This window comes from Cyclopterus lumpus, chromosome 5 (assembly GCF_009769545.1).
Source record: "Cyclopterus lumpus isolate fCycLum1 chromosome 5, fCycLum1.pri, whole genome shotgun sequence".
Taxonomy (NCBI): Eukaryota; Metazoa; Chordata; class Actinopteri; order Perciformes; family Cyclopteridae; genus Cyclopterus; species Cyclopterus lumpus.
The window spans coordinates 4,079,613-4,102,116 of record NC_046970.1 but is presented as its reverse complement, the minus strand read 5'-3'; the positions used below and the strand labels follow the sequence as shown (position 1 = coordinate 4,102,116).

Here is a 22,504-nt window from a genome sequence, read left to right as displayed (position 1 = left end):
AAATAGGAGAAAATAGACACACATCTGTACCAAATCTAGTGGCGATTGCTCAAACTGTGTCAAAGGAGTATAGCGGGTAAAACAGATTTAGGTCAAAATCTCGAGGCAAATGGTTTTTGATTATGTGGACGGATTTGTCAGGACTCACAGAATCCAGAATTTATTTTTTCTTTTCTTTGTTTTTAGACACTTACAGTTCAAAGGTTACAGTCTAAAATGTACAGTTGGCTGTTACAGCGCCACCATCTGGTGAAATTGCACCACACTCGACAAAGCACTCCCTTGGGTCTCCAGAAAATGACACCCCCCCCCCCCCCCCCCCCCCCCCCCCCCCCCCCCCTAAACCAAGTGTGCAGTAGATTGACAGAATGGACTCCCGAGTGGTAATTTAGTAGCATCTACATACACTTTGAATGCACTCAATGTTTAATGTTGACCCTATTCTGATTCCACATATATCACACATTATACCGATGACGTCACAGGGCTTGGTAATTCAATGATATAGTAGTGCTGAAAATCGGTGGCAATTTCTATGACCGTGAAGGATCCATGTCTAGTGGAGCAGAAAATCCACTAGGTGGCGCTAACAGCACATCGATAACTTCTTCCACTCTGCACCCAACGCCCTCAGTGCCGGTTTGGGCCACGAGGGGGCAGCACAAGGACGCTGCCCTCCATTCCTGACACCACAATGGATGACGCAAAGAACTTGCTCTTCATTATGGGGGACAGGTCACAGTGCAATCCCTCTCCCCTCTTTCGTGGAATCAGAGACAGCGTTTGAATCATACTGAGACATTTATTTATGCATGTATGTTTTCCATTGAGATTGAATGCAAATACAGCAAAATACACACCACCAAGCACTGGGGGGGATGGACGGGGGGGGGGGATGGACGGGGGGGGGGGGGGGGGGGGGGGGGGGGGGGGGGGGGGGGGGACGGGGGGGGGGGGATGGACGGGGGGGGGATGCAGAGCAACAAGAAGGCAGTGGAGAAATGAAGGTGGAGGCTAAACAGCGGCGCAGCTTGATGCTCTTCATGAAACAAATTAAATTAAATAAAAAACCCTCATATCCATAATCTGAACTCATCTGGTTTTCCATGTGGTGGTGGTGGTGGTGGTGGGGGGGGGAGGGGGTGGGGTGTCCAACATTCAGAAGAGGCGTCTTTCACGCCGCTGACCTCAATGTCACATTCTCTGCCAGACAATAATTCACTTCTTTTTTTTTAAGACCGGCCTTTCGTCTTCCCCACTTCACCCTTGGACCGAAAGGAGAAGGTCGTCTCCACATCTGCTTCGTGGTGATTTACAGCGATAACTGTGAGTCCAAGCACGAGGCACCCATTCAGAGACTTCTGTTGACTCTACTTACGGCCTCTAAAAACACATTCCTGTTCCTGTCAATGTCTACATAGTTTACAGGGCACTAAACAGAACTATATATATATATATATATATATATATATATATATATATATATATATATATTGCCTTCACAACAGTCCAGTATCATTAGGGGAAAAAAAGAAGAAGAAAGAAAATAAATACAAATAATCAGTTTCCTCAAACACATCAACAGCAGGGGTCGACAGTTTCAAGTCAATGTGGGGGGGTGGGTGGGGGTGGGGGTGGGGGGGGGGTTGCTTCCTTTTGAGTCTACCGCTAACTCTGTGTTGTAGGTTTTGGTTACGCTTGGGTTACACGTGAGAGTTCACAGTTTTCTCCCTTTAGAGGACAGAGGACACGAGCGATGGCTGCTTATTGCAAAACTTCTTTTTACAAGCAATGAGTGCGGTTAACAGCAGCACAATGACGGCGACGTGGGTCGGGCTCCATCATTGGGGGGGGGGGGGGGGGGATTCTCATGGACCATTAGGTGATGCATAGTATATTATTAAAGGTCATCCAGGTTATATGCTAAGTGGCAGCCGACCAGGAGGGGGGGAGGGGGGGGGTTCTGTGGATGGACGCCGCACTGTGAGTCTCGGCCTTGTACACCAGGGGACCGGGGGAGGGGGGGGGGGGGGGGGGGGGGGAAGCACAGGCCTCACATTCACCACTCCTATAAATACAATTAGAAACTCGTACACCATAACTTAAAAGAGTTAATCCAACAAACAAAACAAAAACAAACAAATAAAGTAGCCGTGTTAGTCTTGTGCTTTGAAACATTTCAGGCAGTTTGTGAACACGCACGTACAAACTTTAAAACATTATTTTTTTTCTTTTAGGAAGTTGCTGTTTTAAAGCCGCTATCATTCATTTTAAATGAGGTTTTATAGCATGTTCACACCTGAAGACTGAAACGTCCAAAAGCGCGAGAAGAACACACAATCTCCATGTTTCACGACGGGAGTCAGTGACACCAAACGGAGGCCACGGCGGCACATTTCTGAAACGCATTAGATAAAACATTATTCATATTAAAATATCTCTAGAAATCCGATGACTGTGCCCGAAACGTGTGACCAGCATTTCCTTTATGTAGAAGGCGAGTTGAAAATTTAAATAAAAGAAAAGAAAGAAAGGTAAACGGGCGAACGGGACGAGGACGGCGTCCATTGCATGTTTGATGCCAGCATGTGGATCTCCAGCTGTCCTTCGTCAGCGGACCTCGTCGTCATCCCTCACGTGACATGTTTGTGTATTTATTCTTTTTTTTTTCATTCCCTCTGCTATTTTTTATTTATTTTTTATTTTTTAGTAATCATGCAGATTATCTGATATTATACACGTTTCATAAACAAGCAAACACTGGGACATAAATTAGATCCTCTATAGATAAAAATGTAAAAAGCTAATACGACAGCTGTTGATTATACTGAAGGTGTCGCTGAAGGTGCCCCAGCCACCAACGTTGTCTCCATCCCCCCCCCCCTCCCTCCTATATCGTATTCATTATATATGGGACACATATTTGGGAATATTGGATTAAATAATATGCAAGTCAGGCTTCCTACAAATGACTCGAACAGAGGTGAATTCAAATAGCTGTGACTCTAAGCGGTGAATCATCCAGTTGAAGACGTCTTCCTGTTCCGTAATGAGGCGGAGGGCCGGCGAAGGCTGGGTTGGGCCAGGACAGGTAGGCGGGGGGGGGGGGGGGAGGGGGGTCACAGTCGGGAGTGGAGGTCTACTGCTTCATGGAACGCAGTCTGTTCTTGTTTCAGTGTTTCCTCAGGCGGGGGTAGAGAGTCTGCGAGGGAGGGGGGGGGAGCGGGCCTGGAGGAGGGTCTCCCCGGTCCCCCCCCCTGGCCCGTCTCAGGAGCCACCGTGGCCGATCAGGACTGCAAAGGAGACAAACGGCAGCACGGTGAGTCATCGACACCGCATGGACGGGAATTTGTCATACTATGACTTTTTAAAGATACTTTTGTTAAATACTATTATACCATGAATGTTTTACAGCATACTTTAATATTACTTTTTGTATTATGTTTAAGACAAACGTTTTATGACATACTATACTATGACTTCTTATGACATAAGATAGATACTCAGACTTTTATTTACATATTTGAATATTACTTTTGTATTATGTTTATGACTTATTAGGATATTTTAATGACTATACTTTGACTTTATTAACTGTATTGACTTGCTGACTTGATATGAAACACTATACGATGACTTTTTCATGACAAATTATACGACGACATATTTCATGACCTCCTCGGACAGCCCCCCCCCCCTCAATGATTGGTCCAATCACAGGAAGCGAAACAACCCTGCAGCCGACAACACTGTCACAGTCACACACCTCTGCTTGCTGTTGCCGCAGCTCCTCAGTGGGAGACTCTGTTTCCCTGATGACCACTGCTTTTGTCACCAGCATGTCGGGGTGCTGCTGCCTGGCCTCTTGGATCGCCATGGCGAGGGCCTGGAGGGACACGAGGCATCGACGCATGGGTCATAACCCTCACATATGAGCCTTTTGACTTATTGAATATGTGTGTTATTCTCCTCCTCACCTGATGTTGGTCCACATCATCGTCACCTGTGATTATAATCCTCTTCTCGATTCTGGTCTCCGAGTAGCCTCCTTTCACAGTCTGCGGAACAAAAATGCTCATTCAATAAAATGTTGTATTTAACGACCTATTCACAACAATTAAAATGTCAGTTTATGGAACACAAAATAAGTATTCAAAGATATATTGTTTTTTTGTAGTAGTTCATTTTGTTTGTGCATCAGATCATTTTCTCAGTAGAGACCGTTATTGTTGTATTAATGTAAAGCATACTGCAATATATTCTTTCCCTTATCATTCATGAAAATAAATAAAATGATTTACATCCGGCAGATTCAGGTCATCTGCAACGAGGGACGAGACATATTCAAGAGTGTAACCAAAAAAGGCACAGATGTGGTGGGCCGCCTCCGAGCTCCAGTCATTAAACCGTAACCACGGCAACAGATGAGGTGTTACCTTGGTAACTTGAGTTGTGGTTGCAGAGGTGACGCTCTCGGCGGTGATGGTCAGCGGGGACACAACAGACTCCCTCCCCTGGGTTACGGCTTTTACCTACAGCACATTTGTGAAAGGGAGAGTCATACGCGCGTGGACACACACACACACACACACACACACACACACACACACACACGCGCTCTTAACACAACACGTAGTTTCTCAGCCAGCGGGTCTCGATCTTCCGGGGTGAATATCGTATATGTGGAATGTGTGTGAGCATGTGATGTGTATCAGACACGTCCTCACTTCCTGTTCACTAAGAGTGGGTCAGACTTCAGAGAGATAGAAGCATCCAGCGATCTACTAGTGCACCTTCGTAAATCTGGGACACTTTCTCGATAAGCAGATATTATTTTTTTCAACAATCCGAACCGAATCTTCAAAGCCAGAGATATCCAGACTTTCACTGCCCAGCATTGGGCCAATTCCAACCACACTTCCCATAATTAGCTTGTTTTTGTTAGACTTTTTTCTCTAACTGGTAAATGCCCACCGCATTAAAGGTGCCCCGTGGAGTGGCTGTGTGTACGCTTTGCTCTCTAATGCGTGGGTTGAATGCTTTTGCTTCCTTGTAAAACATTTGCAACTCAGAGTATTTTTTATTTAAATGCAGCATAGTTTACTTCCATGTTCTCGAGCTTGCACTCTTCCACTGTGGTGTTCGATCAGTGCAGAGCGGCGTGAAACCACTGTGAGTGTGCACCGCGTCTTCTGCCCGTTACCGAAAAACTATGATATATTCCATATGGTAAAGAATCTTCATCAGGAAACCTTTGAGACGCCACACCTACGGTGGTTTTATTGATTTTCACAGTTTTTATCCCACCAGGGAAGAGGATTCACACATGTCTGAGGACAGTTATAGATTGAAATTTGAATAAAACGGTTAATAACATTTTTTTAAATTAAACTAAAGGGGGGGCTGCTCCCTGTTGCTATGGGACGGATAAGGGATCGACATTAGTCTTTGTCGAGAGGTTCTTGTAAGGAGTCTAATCTAGAAAAGGTCTCCATACTTTATCAAAGGTTTGGGAGCTCTGAGAGTATATTTAAGTGTCAGGAAATACACGACATCGTTGACCCAGTGGGAGAACGATGGAGGTCAGAGAAAAGGATATCGCAGGTATTGTGGTATCCAAACGCTGTGAACATTTGGCTCACACACACGCGAATGTTCTTTTCTTACAATATATATATATATATATATATATTTTGACACGTATACAGAAAGATATGAAGTGACGGGCGAGGTTTCAAAAAGGAGAGTTTCTTCACACACACACACACACACACACGTGCACGCTGTCGCACTGATGTATTTCCGCTGTAAAGATACTTACAGGGGAGCCGTTTTCTTTGAGGGCAGCAGGAGCCTCCCGCGGGCTGACGACTCCACAGTCCTGAAGGAGAGAGAAGAACATTCTTTATTAACTTATCGTCCTTGAAAGTAGAGCTACATCAAAGAAATGCAACCGGCGCTTCACTCAGCGTGTTAGAAATACACACGAGTTATTACTAATAAGGAAACCGCACAGAACGACAGATGGACATACCATCACCTTATAAAGCACATGTGGCAAACATATGAATTAGGAACCCCCTAAATCCATATTACTAATAATTACTGTGTGTCGACATACCATCATTTTTTATTTAATGCTAATGTGCATTGTGGGAGAACAGCACACACAAAAAATGAATGTACTTTTCTACTTTTCCCCAATTTTTCTATTTATATCGTATCTCATGTGTGCGCGTTGCATACTCGAAAGCAGCTTAGTATTGTTTTGCATGTGCAATATATTTTTCATTGCAGACATTGTGACAAGCCATCGCAGGGAAAGCACAGGTGTGATTGATACCATGAAAAGGAATACTAAGTTGATCTCCGAAGGGAAACGAATACGTTACAGCTGCTCTTATGAAGAAATATAAGACAAATAATACAAAGGCTTTGTCAAATAAAATGTAACACAAGGTAGTCCGACCAAGTGACGCTGCACGGCAACGACAAAGGTCCTGTATTGGATTCAGTGTGTTTTACTGCTTGTGAAAAATGAAGGGAGATTGTGATATGTTGTCCTTCAAAGCCAGACATGCTATTCAATTCAATTCAGTTTATTTTGTATAGCCCAATATCACAAATTACAAATTTTGGAAAACATACAGCACAGGGATGTCGTATGTGTACAGATTGTAAAGCCCTCTGAGGCAAAATTTGTAATTTGTGATATTGGGCAATACAAGATAAACTGAATTGAATTGAATTGTACATTCTCACTTTAAAGCAACTGAATGAGTCTACGTAAACACTTTAAATGTTAAGTATTTGGCCCATTACGTCCACGTGTGCCACCTCATCTAATTTATACCAACGGTCTGAATTGAAAAATAGAAACTAAATATGATACGATCTCTTTCGTAGGAGAAGTCGGAGCACGTTGTTGCCTAAATGAGAAAGGTTTTGTGACTGACAATCACACCAATAACAGCACGTGTTAATGAAGGCAATGCTCCAGATGAACAACTCCATTTTTTTTACTACAGTCTGGTGGCGATGCGTCCCAAATTCAAAGGCAGGCAGTCCCTCGCATCACAATCCCAGCCTTTGTGCTGCTGTTGAGAGACTCGACAGACATGACATGGCTCCCTCTGCTGGCTGAAGGATGTTGGAGCTGGAGATCTTTGTCTAAACGATGACCTCATCTTCCGTTTGCTGCAGTTGCGCCCGCCCGCACACACACACACTCACACACACACTTTCTTTTTTTTCTTCTGTTCTCCCAAAGATGGATTACTCTGAAGTCTTGGCCATAACAATGATCTGGCACTTCAAAGGCACCCACTCTACATCATTGCCCGAGTTCATTCACACCACAAGATAAGTGGCTGAAGAGCCCCGAAGCGATTAGCTACATTTTAATAAGGCACCTGTGGGACTGCCACCCACTCCAATCTTTGCCTCCGGAGATGAATGGGATTCACACCAGCTTTCATCATCCACATTAATACGCCGACTGTCAATACTTTAATCACACCCTAATGATGCCATTATGTCTTGCCTGTCTGGGGAATGGGGGCTGCATGGCACTGTGGCCAAAAGAAAAGGCTTCCTACTCTAATTAAGACCAATTCCAGAGATCCTATGATGAGCACTGTCCTTTACTTTCTCAAGAAAATTAACAACAGCAAGCTAATATATACACACACACACACACACACACACACACACACACACACACACACACACACACACACACATTCGGGGATACATTCTTGTTCTTGCCGGGTGTTAAACCAGTAGATCGATACCCGTTTTGTTGGATGAATTAGAAGCTACAGCTAGCAGCCAGTTAGCTTAGCTTAGCATTAAGACTAGAAACAGAACAGGGGGAAATAGCTAGCCTAAAATCCGCCTACCAGCACCTCTAAGGCTCACTAATGAACTAATTGCCAGGCAACCAACGTAGTAAACTCTAGGAGGTCACGTCGCTCGGTCAGACGAAATCTTCCAACATGGCTTCCTCTAAAAAAAACGTAACGTGTCGTTTTTGCGCTTTGGTTGATTTCTTTTGAACAAGAAAGAACTTAATTAGTGAGTGTCCGAGGTTACAGAAGATGTATTTTGTTACTTTCAGACAGCCACGCTGATGCGCTGCTGGCTGTAGCTTTGTGTTGAACAGGCAGACAAGCAAGAAAGCAAATACGTGAACTTCCCAAAACGTCAAACTCCTACTCCTTTAACAAATATTGGATCTGGATAAAAATATGTGGCTGACTTTAAATACACTAAAAGTGTATTTTTGGAAAAGAGTTAACTGCAAGATACAATTATCAACATACACGCAGCAAATGACTTAACAGGGACAACAATAAAGGTAGCAGACGTGTGAAGTTACAGAAACACATTTTGCTTATGTTTCCATTGTTGCTTTACCTGCGGTGAGACATGCGTGATGCCGGCGTGGACCTCGGATCCATTCGTATGCGCCTCGGACTTGGAGTCGGCCCTCTTCAGCATGTGGGCCATGCTCACAGCACTGGCTTCCTTCTTTGCTACTGGAGGCTGTGTAGTATAAAAAGCCTTTAAGTTAAAGCCTGACAATATCAGCATTTCCCTTACAGAAAAAATAAATGTAAAAACACGACGAGCTACTTTGGAGCAGCGCCGACACGCAACTTTTTTTTATTGGATAGCTTGATGAAAGCATGCAAATGATGATGCAGCGGAGGGGGAATTCAAAGAGAAACGCTGACAAAAATAAAATGGGAGAGAAAAAAAAAGCATGAATTAATACATCAACAAAGAGAATAAAACATGTCGAGTGTGGAACAAAATGAAACATAATATTTGTTTAACAAAATTCAAACAATGGGAAATGATACAACAACAACAAATAATATATATTAAAAAAAAATTAAAAAAAACTGCAGGTAGTTATGACACCAAGTCCAGCCAGGCAAGGTGAATCCAGGGGATGATGACGAAGGATGAATAATACTTCCATCTGTCTACCTCATGATGTGCTCCCTCCTCAAGAAGCTTCTCCTCCATGGGAGACTTGTCCCGGGAGCCCATGAGACGGGCAGAGTAGAACCTGGAGGTCTCCTCGAAGTCCTCCCGGCCCACCTCGGGCTGTCGCTCCCTCTCTCCCACCTCCGACATGCACTTAGAGAAGTCCTCGGCGCCGGAATGGAGGTCCATGATGACGGTGAAGTCGACCTCGGCCTCCAGGCTGGACGTGGAGCTGACCGTCATGCTGGAGCACTTGCGCTCGATGCCCAGGTGGGTTTCCCTCATGCAGGCCACCGTGTCACGCTCCTGCTCCTCCTCCGGGGCCAGGCCCGGCTGAGGCCTCCTGTCCCCGAGCTCTTTCTGGGGCGGGTACAGAAGGTAGAGGACCACCGCTCCAAGGTTACAAAACTGCAGGCGCAGGGATGGCGAGCATGGCATGGAATGGGATGAAGGTATCAACCCTTGTGTTTGAGGGTTTATCTGTTTGCTGGGATTCAATGGTGGACTCAAAAGCAGAGCCATTGTACATGCAATGTATCCTGAATATACAGTAAAACAAACAAATCATAGGGCATGCGGTCGTGTGAGAAATTAAAAGTTCCATTACAAATAAGGTGTTAATTTCAACAGCGACTGTGAATGATAAATATATTAATTGGAAAAAGTAACTATAAGAAATTAGGACATTTTCTTCTGCTTCTTCTGTGATTCTATGATCTCATCATTTTTTCCATGGATAATAAAATATACATCTTAATGAACCAATATATTCGTCATTCAGTTGCGTGAATACGTTTGGATGTAAACATATTCGAGTAGAAAACACACAAAAAACAGTGTGAACCTGAAAATGAGCTTCATGTAGAATATCTTCACCACTTTCTCTTGCCTTCGGGAATGAAACTGAATGGAAACGTGTCTATGCTCTCTCCAAAGCCACCCGTATAGATACGTTTTCCTCTCAGTTCAGTTCCACGTTGGAAAGTATTCTAAATATAACGTACACTTCAACTGATATGAATATTCTCAGATGAACCTTTCTTTTAGGTTTACATAATACATTTGCTGTGGACCCCGTACACAACAGTATTGCTTTGCTTGCGTGTCGGTACTCGCGTCTATTTATCCAAATTGTGGGCGTGTCGAACGTCATCTACTGTACGTTACACACAGACTATGGATGAGTATCTTACACAACACCACTGCAAAAACACCCAAACTATCCCTTAAAGGGGGTCACCAGATAAAAAGGTTGGGGACCATTGAATAACAATGAAGCTCCTGCGGCAGCTAATTTATAGTACTGCCACTTCTATTAATTACAGCAACACTAACTAATTAGATCACAGTAAAAAATAAAAAATAGCCAAGCATAAGGGTTTTGGTTTTCTACCCACACATTCTATTTAAACTCATGATGATGGATGACTGCAGCTGGGTAGCCGGTGGAAAGTAACACACTTCATCCTTTATAGCTTATTTTTTATATATATATATATATATATATATATATATATATATACACAAACTGGTGCAGTCACGTGGGAGGCGTGCAGATTACCCGCGAGGGCCGCAGAGAGGAATGAGCGCTGATGGGTGGTGCATGTGAAGGTGGGGGTTCAAATGCAAAATGAATAACCTTGAAATCAGCAAACGGCTCTTCATAAATGGCGGGAGTAGAGACGGGCTCCTGCAGGGGGTGAAGGGGGTGAGGGGAGTGAGGGGGTGGGGGGGGGGAGCAGAGGAAAGAGCAGAGAGAGCATCCGAAGGTTAGCGCAAAAGCTGAAGTGGCCGGTGCACCGACAGACCACCACACAGACAGAGATCTTGGCGGCCGAGCTCGACTGGAGGCTGAAAAATACGAGCTCAGTGTGTTCCGAGCACAAGCAGTTTCAGTCCCGACCTAAACTGGGATGGCGGCTCACTGCTCAGTTAGACTCCAAAAATGTATATTAGCCATACATTTCAAAGTAGCTAATACTTCAGTGTTTTATTTTTTTTTTATATATATATATATATATATGTATATTTTGACTTAAAAACCCAAGTTTAGGTGAGAAATTCGAAGCCCACCGGATCTGTTCAGATCCAGTGAGGTCCAAATGGATTCAGGCGCAAATTTCAAGCACTACTTACAATACAGTTTCGAGGACGGAAAAGAGGTGAGCATACTGACACAGAAACAACATCTACAGCCAGGTTTATTTGTTAGAATTAGCAGAGGGTTAGGGCGAGAGAGAATCATGCGTTGTATAATGAGCAGGTTTTCAGCAGAGCAGCATTGACCAACTGAGGAAGTGTTGCAACACTACGCATGTTGAATTTCAATTGTTGGGGTGGGGGGGGGGGGCGGACTTTCAAATGATATTGTCAAATGATAGTGTTAAATGTCCAATGGAAGGTGCCGTGGTGCATCTCAAAGCCTGTCAGAATGACTGCGCGAATGGGGTCCACGTGTTTGAAAGGAGCGCCTTCCGAATAGTTTGCCACACTCCCCGAGTTCAATCTGATTCTCGGTATGGCTGTCACTCGCCAGCGACGTCGTTCACACGCTGTGAGCTACGCAACACTTCCTCCCGTGCCCGTTTAATCCGACACATTGCGAGAGCTCGACTCAGATGAAAAGGTGGGAAATGATGGAAGCTGTCATGTCGACTCACGTCGAATTCCCTTTAATTCCCTGCCGGGCCAAGCGCGTGCAAGCTCCTAATGATACCAACGGTGAAGATGAAAGCAGCAAATCTGACTGTCAGGCACTGAGCTGTGGTGTCAGGCTGCTTCCTGTCTGCTAGGGTTTCACAGTTTGGGGAACCAATGTGTTCACATCACTGCTAAGTTTTCTAAACGGGGGAGAGTAATGCGCCTGATTTATTATCACCAATTGGAAGGGTCGAGGGATGTTTAGCGAATTCGGTTGATGAAGTTTTCTCAATCATTGGCTGTACTCCATTCATCTCTAATTTGAATAACTGTCTGTCGCAAAGTAATGGATGGCAGTACTTTTTAAATTAGTATGCAACAAATAGTTTGTTTTGTATTTCCAGTTTTTTCGAAAGTGGCACCGAGGAAGTGCAAAAAGAAAAGAAAAAAAAGAAATCATCGGAGCGATGATAATAAGGAAGCCTGTTCTTTCCTACGTGAGCTGTAAAGAAATCTGAGGCTCACAAGTAAGGTGAAGACAAACCAACAACCAAAATGTATCGTCTTTTGTCTTCTTTTAGTTTTTAAAAAATTTCACAGCCAGTGGTGAGCTGTACAGATTTGCCAGAAAGTGCGGTGCATGTTGGATGGGGGGGGGGGGGGGGGGGCAATGGGAGGGGAGGAATCGGGTTGCCGTATGGTAAGAATGGGGGGTAAAAAAAAAGACCAAAACTGTCTGAAGCTCATGCGATGCTTTAACTCCAATGACTGAATAGCAGATGCCAAGCAGAGTTACCGAGTGTCTCTTCTTGGCAGCGTCCAGGCTCGGCTCCCTGCCGGCAGTTCGGCTGTTCCGCAGTATTAGCCCAGACTCCCGGGCCTTCTGGGTTTTCACTGGCGGAGCCGGGGGAGCCATTTTGGGAAGCGGCGAAATCTTTGAGCCGAACGACTGACTCTCCATGGGTCCTCGAGCAGACTGGTGACCGTCATCGGTGTGATCTGTTTTAGCGATACCCTCCAGATCGGCTGCGAACGCGGGGTGACAGGCGGCGGCGTCAGTCCAGGTGAGGTCTAAGGATCTCTCTGGAGAGCCCACCGACCAGCGGTGTTCTCGCCTGAGGACCCGCGTGAGCTCGTCCTGTCCCGTACCATCTCTTTCGTCCTTACACGTGACGCTCTTGGCGCGCTCTGGCTTGAGAGGGACGATCCTGGAGATCTCCGACTGGCAGCTGCTGCCTGACAGCCGGTGGAGGGACGTCCTCTGTCCTCCCGTGAAACCATCCACGTCCTCCCCCCCGGAACTACTGACCTTCATCTCGTGCGTCCTCACCTGTCGCAGCTTAACCTCGGCTAGCTCCTTGTTGTCGATAAGGCCCCGACCTCGCACCTTCATCGCACACTCCCCTTTAACGCCCGTCAACGAACTATCAGGTTCTATCTTCCCGAGTCCGTTCACTGAGTCTGAATCGACGTCAGCTGCCTCAACTAGACTCACCTTTTTCTTCACCTGCTCTGTTCCTAGAGTGGAGACCGCCCTGCTTTCTCCTATCGACATATCCTCTTGTTGGCTGTCTTTAAAGACACTGCGAGACTGATCCTCTACTGATCCCTCATCACCTCTCATCATCTCCGCGGCCGGGGATTCACAATGATTTCCTGTTTTGGGGTCTTCCTCTGGACTGTTGTCCGACTCCGAGTCCTCGTTCTCTTCTTCAGTGGAATCCCCGCTTCCTTTCTTGTAGATGAGCTCGGCAGGCATCCCCAGGTTTAAGCTCTGGGGTCTCCTCTTTTTCCGTGGTTTAGAAGCAGTGCGCTCCTTCATCTGCCGCGAGCCGCCGGCCACATCATTGTTTGCCTCGGGGTCTGAGGCTTGATACGGTTTGCATTGAGATTTCTCTTGAAAGGAGTCTGAATTCTCCGTTAATTGAATCACGAAGCGACTTTTGTTCGCCGGCCGCGGCTCAGAGCACTCATCTGCCTCTCTGGACGATTTTGTTGACGGAAAATCATCACTATGGCTTTTCATTTCTTTTCTGTCATACCCTGTTACCTCTTTATGCATCATCTGGGCAATGTCTATCTCTCTTTCCAGCTCCATTTTCTCCCATGAGGAATCAGATGCTCTCTTCTTTTCTTCTGTCTTCCAGTCATGGTCCTGTTGATAAGTTTCTTGTTTTTCAATCAATACCCACTCCTCAGAGCCCTACATGTTGGTATAGATTAAACACAGTTAGACATGCCAAGCACAGCTGCTGCAAAAAAAAAGTAATCTATTCAATCATTTGAATCACAGTAAAGGGAACAAAATGTAGACCTGGTACATGGTGAGGTGAATAGGGCTGCAACTAACGGATTCTTTTTCAATTTTTGATTAATCTGTGGATTATTTTTTAGATAAATCGATAATAACTGTCTTTAAATGTCTTGTTTTGTCAGTATCAAGACCGAAAGATATTCAGTTTAATATGATATGAAACAGAGAAAATATTTCAGGCCGTAGTTGAGAGGCCAACAACTACATTTGTTGCATGAAAGGTCCCTTTAATGATCAATCGATTATCAAAATAGTCTGAGATTTTTGTTCACGTCGACTAATCGTTGCAGCTCTAGAATTGAACATGAATTTCGCAGTTGGGGGACTCATTGCACAACATGTGGTGGTACTTTCCTAAATAGATGGACATGTGAGTGAAGATGATGCTCAGTAGGCAGTGCATTTCACCAAACCACAGATGCTATGAGCTATGGGTATCGTGAAGAGGAAAAGTGAGAGATGTGCAACCTCAGGCGAAGCCACCACAGTCTTCTGGACGAAACCCTCAACAGACACGCTGTTAACAGGGTCCTTCCCCGCTGCTCGGCCCGCCGACTGGCCGACCCGAAGCAGAGGAGAGAGATTGAAAGAAGAGGGAAGAACAGCGGTTAGAACTCAGACTGGGGGCGGGAGCAGAGAGTGAATTAGTGAGACGCACAATAAAACCATTTCATGCAAAAGCGAGACAATGGGGAGGGGGGAAGGCATAAGAGAATCAGCGCTAACAGTGAGCTATTCTGTAGAAACTTTTTGACGAGCAAAAAAACATGTTGTCCCGTGGAACCTGCCAGACACCAACTCCACATAACCAAATCAGCAGACATTTGCAATGCAAATTATTAGTTTTCTCTTTTTTTTCTGTAACTACATCAAAGAACTGAGTTCAACTGAATCTTAGAGAACAGACTTTCCCCGCCTCCCACTGTCACTCAAACAAAATAGTGCCCCGCCCACCCCGCACCCACACTACCCTTTACCTGAACCGAGACGCACAGCAGATTACATTTTTCTGCCACAGACATCGCTTGACATTCTTTGGGCATAATCTGATCGTCCCCGACGGCAGATGAGAGATTGTCTGAAGGCAATATTTAGGCACCCTAAACAGAACCGTCCTATCAAAAGACCACAATCTCCAAAAGCCTCGTTACCCAAAATCTGATCAAAGCTCGAGAGCTTTTCTCGATCGGCATGAAGAAAACTCTTCCACTGTTAGGCGATCAAGGAAAAATCCGTGAGAAAAAAAAAACACAGTAGCTGATAATAATTTCTCAAGTGCCTCACATTCAAAAACAACACATCACTAGTCTCATCAAGATGCTTTCCTTCTGTGCTGCTTGTCACTCATCCTCCGGTCCCTCTGAGATATCGTCACTCCGGCGCACCAGAGAGAGGCGGAGTGAACATCGTTATACGCATTCCTTGAAAAATAAACCGCATATTTGCATTTTTGCTCCGCGTGATCAGCAGCGTCTTCGCAGCGGGGACACGCGTTTCAACTGTCTGTCGGGAAAACACATCCAATAGCCGCAGCTATCCTCACTAATCATGTCTCCAGGCTGGAATCACTCCAATGAAAAGAGCACACAAAACAAGTGTCTTCCGCGTGACAAAAAGATGGCCTGTTTGGCCTCGAGTCAAGCAGCAATAAGAGCGAATCGGCATGACCAGACAGGAATATCAATGACCTTTAAAGGAATGTCAAGCATTAGACTTGGCTGGATTTGACATATTGACCACAGTGGGAATGCCCCGCCCTTCCCTTCCCCGAGCCCCCCTACTCACAGCCTTCTTCTCCGGTGTGCCAGTCGGGGAGGTGGCTGACAGACGTTTCTCGCGGTACGACAGCTTGCTGCTCGGCTCCCTCAGGGTCCTCTTCAGCTCGTTGATGCTGGCCTGGTGCTTCAGCAAGACGTCCTTTGACTTATCCAGGAACTGCGGGGAGAATGTGCGGGTGAAAGGGAGAGAAAAAACAACAACAACAAGCGGGTAGGCGTTAGCAACACTCTTAAACTGAAACTTGAAAACTGCAGCACTGACGATATGCATGACTGTCGAGCATTAGACACGACACGGGACGCGACGCGAGCACTGCATATACAGAGGGGAAGTTCACTTCGGTCAACTAGAGATTCTGCTGGTGTTTTACTACCCTGTACTGTGGCCCGTGGAGAACTATAGCATTTAAAATGCTATTGAAGCCCATGGAAACCAAAAACTAATTGTAGTTCCAACTGATTTTGCTTTTATGAAGATCAAGGCTCTTGAAATAGAAGAATGAAGAATTGAACACGGGACACAGTGATAGTCCACCGACGGTCGGATGCCGTGTGGCCAGACGACCATTTTCTCATTCCCAATGAAAACAGATTGATTCACAATGGAACTAATTTGAATGTAGATACGGTGCCAGAGAGCATTAAAAGCATTTGAAATGGACCGAAAAGTGGGCCCCATGCAAAGCAAGTTGAGTATCCCCGATGGGACATTCAGTAAAGTTGGATAATTCAAATTCTGCAATATTTTAGTTTGTTTTGGGATGACAGTTGGTGAAGAAAAATACATTTGTACATTTACTCAAGTAATTTGTTGTTTGTGTCTTCCTCAAACCTTTTGGAGACATTCAACCTCTAAACTTAACCTAAAAAAAATGGCCCGGTCCAGATCTACCTTGGGACCCTAGGTTAGGAACCACTGGAACACTACTGCAATTTAGCATTCTTTCAACTGTTATAACATTTGCGTTATTAGAGGGAATGATGATTTTGACATAATTATTCAAATTTGTATTGAAAATGTATTAATCTGCAGCTAAGATATTCTCTTTAGTCTGTATAATATGACAGGTCAGGATATCTCTGCAGCACGACAATATTTTATTCAATATAGTATTTAGAGCCAAATTTAGCTTTTTACTTAATATGTTTCATACAATTTGGATTAATTTTGCGTCCCAATGGACTACCTAAACGTGAAGAAAGTGGTTTGAACTAACCCCAGCTTGACAGTCACAGTAAAATGTATATGAAGCATTGATGCATTAGTTACTAACAATATAATAATGTGATGTAAGGTGTCTAACATTATGGCTAAGTACAATGCACTTGCAGTCTATTTTACAGGATGAGGCTTCTTATTTAATTGTATTTTTTATTGTTAGTTTCTCTATTAAATATTATCATCTCGATTAATTTCGTTTTACAGGGCATTCCCTTAAAATGAAGAGAAGACGGAATAAAAATGTCGGAGTGGAATGAAGAAGAAATGTCCGGTTCTCCATGACTTTGGTTTGGCCACAAACTGGAGCAAATGTGGTGAATCCTGGTGCTCAGTTGCATTTTTACAACTTCAACTGGTACATGGAGGCTGTGTGAAGTTTAGATAAGTGACAGGATGGAGCCCACAGATCCACATCGACTAGCATCTTTTATTCAAAGACCTTTCATTTTTTGTATTTCAAGTATACATTGCTGGTAATTCTTCTGTACTTTTATCTAAGTAGGATCTTCAATGGCAGACGTTCTATCCTTTGTTATAAAAGAGTGATGGATCACTTATGACTTTTGAAAAGCGTCAACTTGAAAGTCCTCTTTGCCCTCAGAGGCCAGACTTGTCAAATTTCTATGACATTCTTATAGAAATGTGGAAATAGAGGAATCCTTTGATTCGAGACGCAGGCAAATCTCAATCTGTTGAAAATAAATAATGACTAGAGGTGTGGAGGAACAGCGGCACACTAACACAATAACACTTTTTTTTTTTAAAAATAAGGGGCCGAATACAGGAACCTTGGAGACTCCCGGTCCAACTGAGAGAGATGGATCGGGGCGAGCACGAGAGGTGAGAGGTGCAAGAGAGTGCAGGAACGAGGTCAGATGCAGAGAGAGGACGGTAGAAGGTAAGTCAGTCAGAGCACGAGCAGGCAGACAGACAGACAGACACTTGCTATCATGCCGAGACAAATTTGAAAATATATCCCATGTTTTATATGATTGACAGGCTTGACCGCCACAGTTGGGAGCAGCGGAAGACAGGCAGAGAGAATGAGATACGATTACGACAGATACACTTCGCGATGGATGAACACAGACAGGTGTACAGACAGACAGAGACTAAATCACCAGACACCAAATACCTCCTGTTTACTGTCGACTGGTGAGCCAGCCTCCTCCTGGTCGCCAGCAAGAGTTAAAGAAAGAAATAGCATGTTAGCTAGGCTTGAGTTTGTCAGCATTATTAGAAAGGGTCAAAAGAAAAGGAAAAACTGTGAAGCGGGATTCGTGAGCAATGCAGTGTAAGCATATCAGCCTGAAGTGAACCGGGGTGAAAGGAGAGAAGAGTTAGTAAATGCTAAATCCACCAAAGTCCCTGTGGCGCATTGCCCCTGCGGGATAAGCCTAAATTGGCCTGAGAAGCTTCTACTGCACACATTTACACAGGCACCCCTGGAGTCCATCTCCCCACACCGAGACGGCAGATGTCTTCAAGGTGACAAAATATCTATACATTTGGACCATATTTAATGTTAACATCTACTTAGGCACGAACAAAGTCCCAGTTTGTCAGGAAATGTTTACTACCATGATCTCTTTCTTTCTGCTTGGGGTGACGTCGCCGTCGTCCTCTTGCCCCGTCTCCTCGGCCCGCTCTTGGTCCTCGTCCTCCTCGTCCTGCTCCAGACTGGGCTCCAGCTCGGTCTCCTGCTCGTCCACGGAGGGGCTGTGGACGCGACGCTGTTCCCCGACGCTGCGGTGGGACAGGCCGTCGTGGTTCTCGCACATGGCGGAAATCGGCCGCGAGAACTCAGCTGGTGTGCGAAGAGTGGAATTATTTACAAGAGATAAGTTCAACTTAGCGTCAAAGTGTAAAAGCGACATGTTTATTTGAGGGACTACTTCTTGACCTGGAGCAGAGACTTATTCATTTTTTTCTTTTTCTTACAATTTATGTCACGGTTGACTTATAACATGTACTTTAGATGGCTTTACAGGTGCAGGTAGGGACATTTTTCCTTTTTGGACTAATGTTTTCTCCTGCTTCCAGCTTTTATGCAAAGCAGAGATAGCTCTCTCCTGGCTGTATGTGAAGCTACGTTCACCCCTGGCATTAACATGGGTGACCTGATCACCGATCAGTGAACCGCTCTGAGCACAGGAGTGAATGTGCCGGGTTGAGGACGTATTGAGATCCGATCGCTCGCACCACATTTGGAGGTGGTCTTTTTCTAACACGTAAAAACAAACGCACTCTGCCATTATTTTGTTTACTATTGCCATTGCGGAAAGTTGGCGGACTCACAGATGCGAGACAACTTAAGCTAGCGGTGGATTGGTAACGTTAAGGAGCATCGAAAGCCGGAAAGAAATTAGTCAAATGTATCAATTATAATATTGATAATTCCACCATGCTTTGATTTGACACTGTTGTACTCGCCAAAAGACCACGGAGAACTGTTTGATGTCCGTTCGGCTCCTTTTTTCTATTTCTATGGCGAAGATGCATCTCAATTACCAGACGAGAACTCACAAACTGTCTACTCGTGATCAGATCCCCCAAGACGCATGTCAATACCAGTTGTAAACAGGGCCTTACTAAGGTTACAACTATTGGAACTGAACACAAGTAAAATTAGACCCTCCATAACCAGATCTATTGGGAAACGACTGGGGCTCTCACCTCCATCCAAGCTCCTGGACAGCAGGTACCTCTTGCTGGTGGAACGCTCAAAGTGCGGAGCGGGTCGGTCTATAAGAGCACTGGCCTGTCTGGTTTGAGCCTGTGTCCTTCCGCTGTATCGAAACTTCGAACCCATCACCAAGAAGCCCTTCGGAGGAGGCTCTGGAGACACCAGCCTGTGGGGGGGGAGGGGGAAACAACGTAATCGTAGCAGCGCGAGTCTGGATGAACCTTTCCAACCACGAGACTAGATCAATTCTCACCTGAAGAAGGTGTGATGCTCGATGCAGACCTTCCACAGCCTCTTGGCAGCTCTGTGGTTCGGAAGCTTGAACCCGATTGTGCTTTCAAACTGCTCATACTGAAGGGGAGAGAGGATAGGGAGACAGGGAGGCATGTGAAGAAAGGCGAGCAGGGCTTAGCACCAGTTGTTTTTACTCAAGGGCCACTGCGGTACTTAAGTCGATGGAACCCTAATATATTCATAAAATATTCAATAAGTATACTACACCTAATTCTTACGTGAGCACTGAACCCAATCAATAAAGCGGTTTGTAGTAAGTGCTGGCATGGATTCCACTACGTAGGGAAACACATTCAGAGGATGGATTTTGCCCACCGGATAGAAAGGAGCGTATCAAGGCAGAGGAAGGATAATACCCCAATGTTCACTGAGAGCCAAACATGTTCATGGCGCTATATTTACACTCTTTATCCTTCTATTCTGGCTGTGGATGCAGCTGCAGCACACTCTGTTAAAGGGACCCTTTCTTTGTCTGCATCACAGGCTCACTGTGCGGCCCCGTCACTTGACAGGGTCTGGCCCAGACAGCACTGTCACACCGAGGCTCAGCATGGAGGAAACATTGCAGCGCAGCACGGCACAGTGAGGAGGGCTGGAACATCGACCCTGACTGTGCAGGGGTGCAAAACGTGGAGGTATAAAGCGGAGGATTTCACGGCCGTCTGCGCAGCACAACTGACCGCACATTCATTTCTGCTGTGACTTTCGACAGTGACAGCTGTGACATAACATCCAACTATTACTGCAGTCAAAATCTGAGGTTGTGGCTTAAAGGTATAGTTCGACATTTTGAAAAGAAAAAGGCTAATTCGCCTTCTTGCAGAGAATAAGATGAGACGACCAGTCTCTATGCTGAATATGTAGCTCAGATGACATCGCCGTGACATCATCAGGGTTAATGTCTCAGACTTCACAAGGCTCCCTCCAAAAGCAAGAGAAGACATCACACAACAGAGTAGCAATACCCATTACGAGCAAACTTGACAAAGTGCTAATTTAATTATCCTGAGCCATACTGCGTACCTCTCCGGGTCGTATCTTGATGTAGAAGTTGCTCCTCTTGTAGGAGATCTTGAGGATCTTTGGCCAGGCAAATCGATTGATCCTCAGCCTGTCGCGGTAAATCAGCAGCCCGTTGGCACAGACGCCCAACATAATGTCGATCCCTTCGGAATCCTACAGCGAACGAGGGACAGCAAAAAGAGGCAGACGGGATTTACGAGTGTGCGTCCTTGAAACCTTCTCTAATGGTCATTAAAAACAACTTTTGGCAACCTTAGCGTGATGGAGGTCCACCCCGTACATGGACAGTTTCTTTGCATTCTCCAGGAAGTTAATTTCAGCCTCTGCTGGAGTCATCCCCCTGTGGGCCAAACAACAATAACATCTGTAACCAACATCAACAGGCTTCAAATAATAAACCCATAATCCTGCACAGTGGGAGCGGAATTATCTTTGTAATATGCTTGATAACTTCAATTCTCCCGAACCTCGATCACACACCCCCCTCCCAAGCATTATGTTTGGGCATACGCCAAAAAGCAGTGCCAAAATCAGAGTGGCGAAGAAGACTGTAACTGAGAAAGTGTTCTCGCGCTGGCACGACACCGCACTGTGTACATCCAGTGACAGATGCTGCGGCAATATGACAGCATCTATCAGCCATATGCATGACGGGCGGGGTGAGAAATAAACTCATCGGCCCTTCATTCCCAGAGGTTTTGCGGATGGATTAAAAAGACGGATTTAATGTACTTGTAGTTTCGGTGGAGCTCCATCACCCGCTCTTCCAGCTCGCGGGTCTGATTGGGGGCGAAGCGGAAATCGCTGACGTAGTCGGGGCCGTGGTCGTCCTGGTCGTAGTCCCCCAGCTCGGCCTGAACGCTGTAGGAGCCCAGGAGGGCGTGAGTGACGAACGAGCACGGCAGCCGACCTGACAGCATGTCATCCCTCAGCTGCAGACACAGGTAGTATCTGTCAGATGAGACAAGAAGGGGGAGGAGAGGAGGGTGTTGGCAGTCAAACAAGCCTGAACCAAGGCAAGCTCAAACTAGTTTTCAGCGTAGTTAATCCATGGCAGTTAGTAGCATTCTGGGTCTAATCCTCCATTAGGAGAGGGGGATTTGAGTTGCTTTGACACTGAGGTAAATATGCCATGTAAATTGCTACAATAGCTTTATGTAAACACTCTAGGAAAAATATTAAATCATCAGAAGAACTGACGTGTGCGCAATTTCTCCCCTGAATAACTCTGAAGAGCATCCGACAGCAGAGCCAGAAGAGTGACAACTGTCGACATTGTACATATAGAGCACGAACGTAGTGGAGGAAAGTGGGGGGTGTCTTACCTGGTAATATCCTCTGTGAGCTGGGAGGGGTCTGGAGGGTAGAACTTGACAGAGAAGGCAAAGTTCCACGGAGAGTCTGAGGAGAAATTACAGCGAGAGGGTTAACCGTCAGCTCTGTCTGAGGAAAAATTGCACAAAAGATGCAAACACAAGCCGTTGCATTGGTTCGTGTGCCAAGAAATCTGCCTTCGCGACTTCACTCATCATCTCTCGGAAAAGACACTC

At 45.4% G+C, this 22,504-nt stretch overlaps 1 protein-coding gene across 5 annotated transcripts in view; it reads right to left on the bottom strand.

The window, feature by feature from the left end:
• Positions 1-2,469: 2,469 nt before the first annotated feature.
• LOC117731192 (band 4.1-like protein 1) overlaps positions 2,470-22,504 on the bottom strand; it is a 65,178-nt gene continuing 45,143 nt past the window's right edge. The window contains exons 6-23 of one of the 5 annotated variants that reach the window (XM_034533371.1): positions 22,280-22,355; positions 21,687-21,905; positions 21,207-21,294; positions 20,955-21,107; positions 19,891-19,988; positions 19,628-19,803; positions 18,532-18,758; positions 15,737-15,886; positions 14,420-14,506; positions 12,434-13,840; positions 10,637-10,687; positions 8,998-9,357; positions 8,419-8,547; positions 5,822-5,881; positions 4,437-4,532; positions 3,978-4,058; positions 3,767-3,886; positions 2,470-3,293 (exon numbers count right to left, since the gene is read on the bottom strand). In XM_034533371.1, coding sequence (XP_034389262.1) covers positions 3,288-3,293; positions 3,767-3,886; positions 3,978-4,058; positions 4,437-4,532; positions 5,822-5,881; positions 8,419-8,547; positions 8,998-9,357; positions 10,637-10,687; positions 12,434-13,840; positions 14,420-14,506; positions 15,737-15,886; positions 18,532-18,758; positions 19,628-19,803; positions 19,891-19,988; positions 20,955-21,107; positions 21,207-21,294; positions 21,687-21,905; positions 22,280-22,355 — 3,584 coding nt within the window. In that variant the 3' untranslated portion in view covers positions 2,470-3,287. The remainder of the gene's footprint in view (positions 3,294-3,766; positions 3,887-3,977; positions 4,059-4,436; positions 4,533-5,821; positions 5,882-8,418; positions 8,548-8,997; positions 9,358-10,636; positions 10,688-12,433; positions 13,841-14,419; positions 14,507-15,736; positions 15,887-18,531; positions 18,759-19,627; positions 19,804-19,890; positions 19,989-20,954; positions 21,108-21,206; positions 21,295-21,686; positions 21,906-22,279; positions 22,356-22,504) is intronic. The other 4 variants (XM_034533372.1, XM_034533374.1, XM_034533375.1 and 1 more) reach the window with 4 other exon arrangements.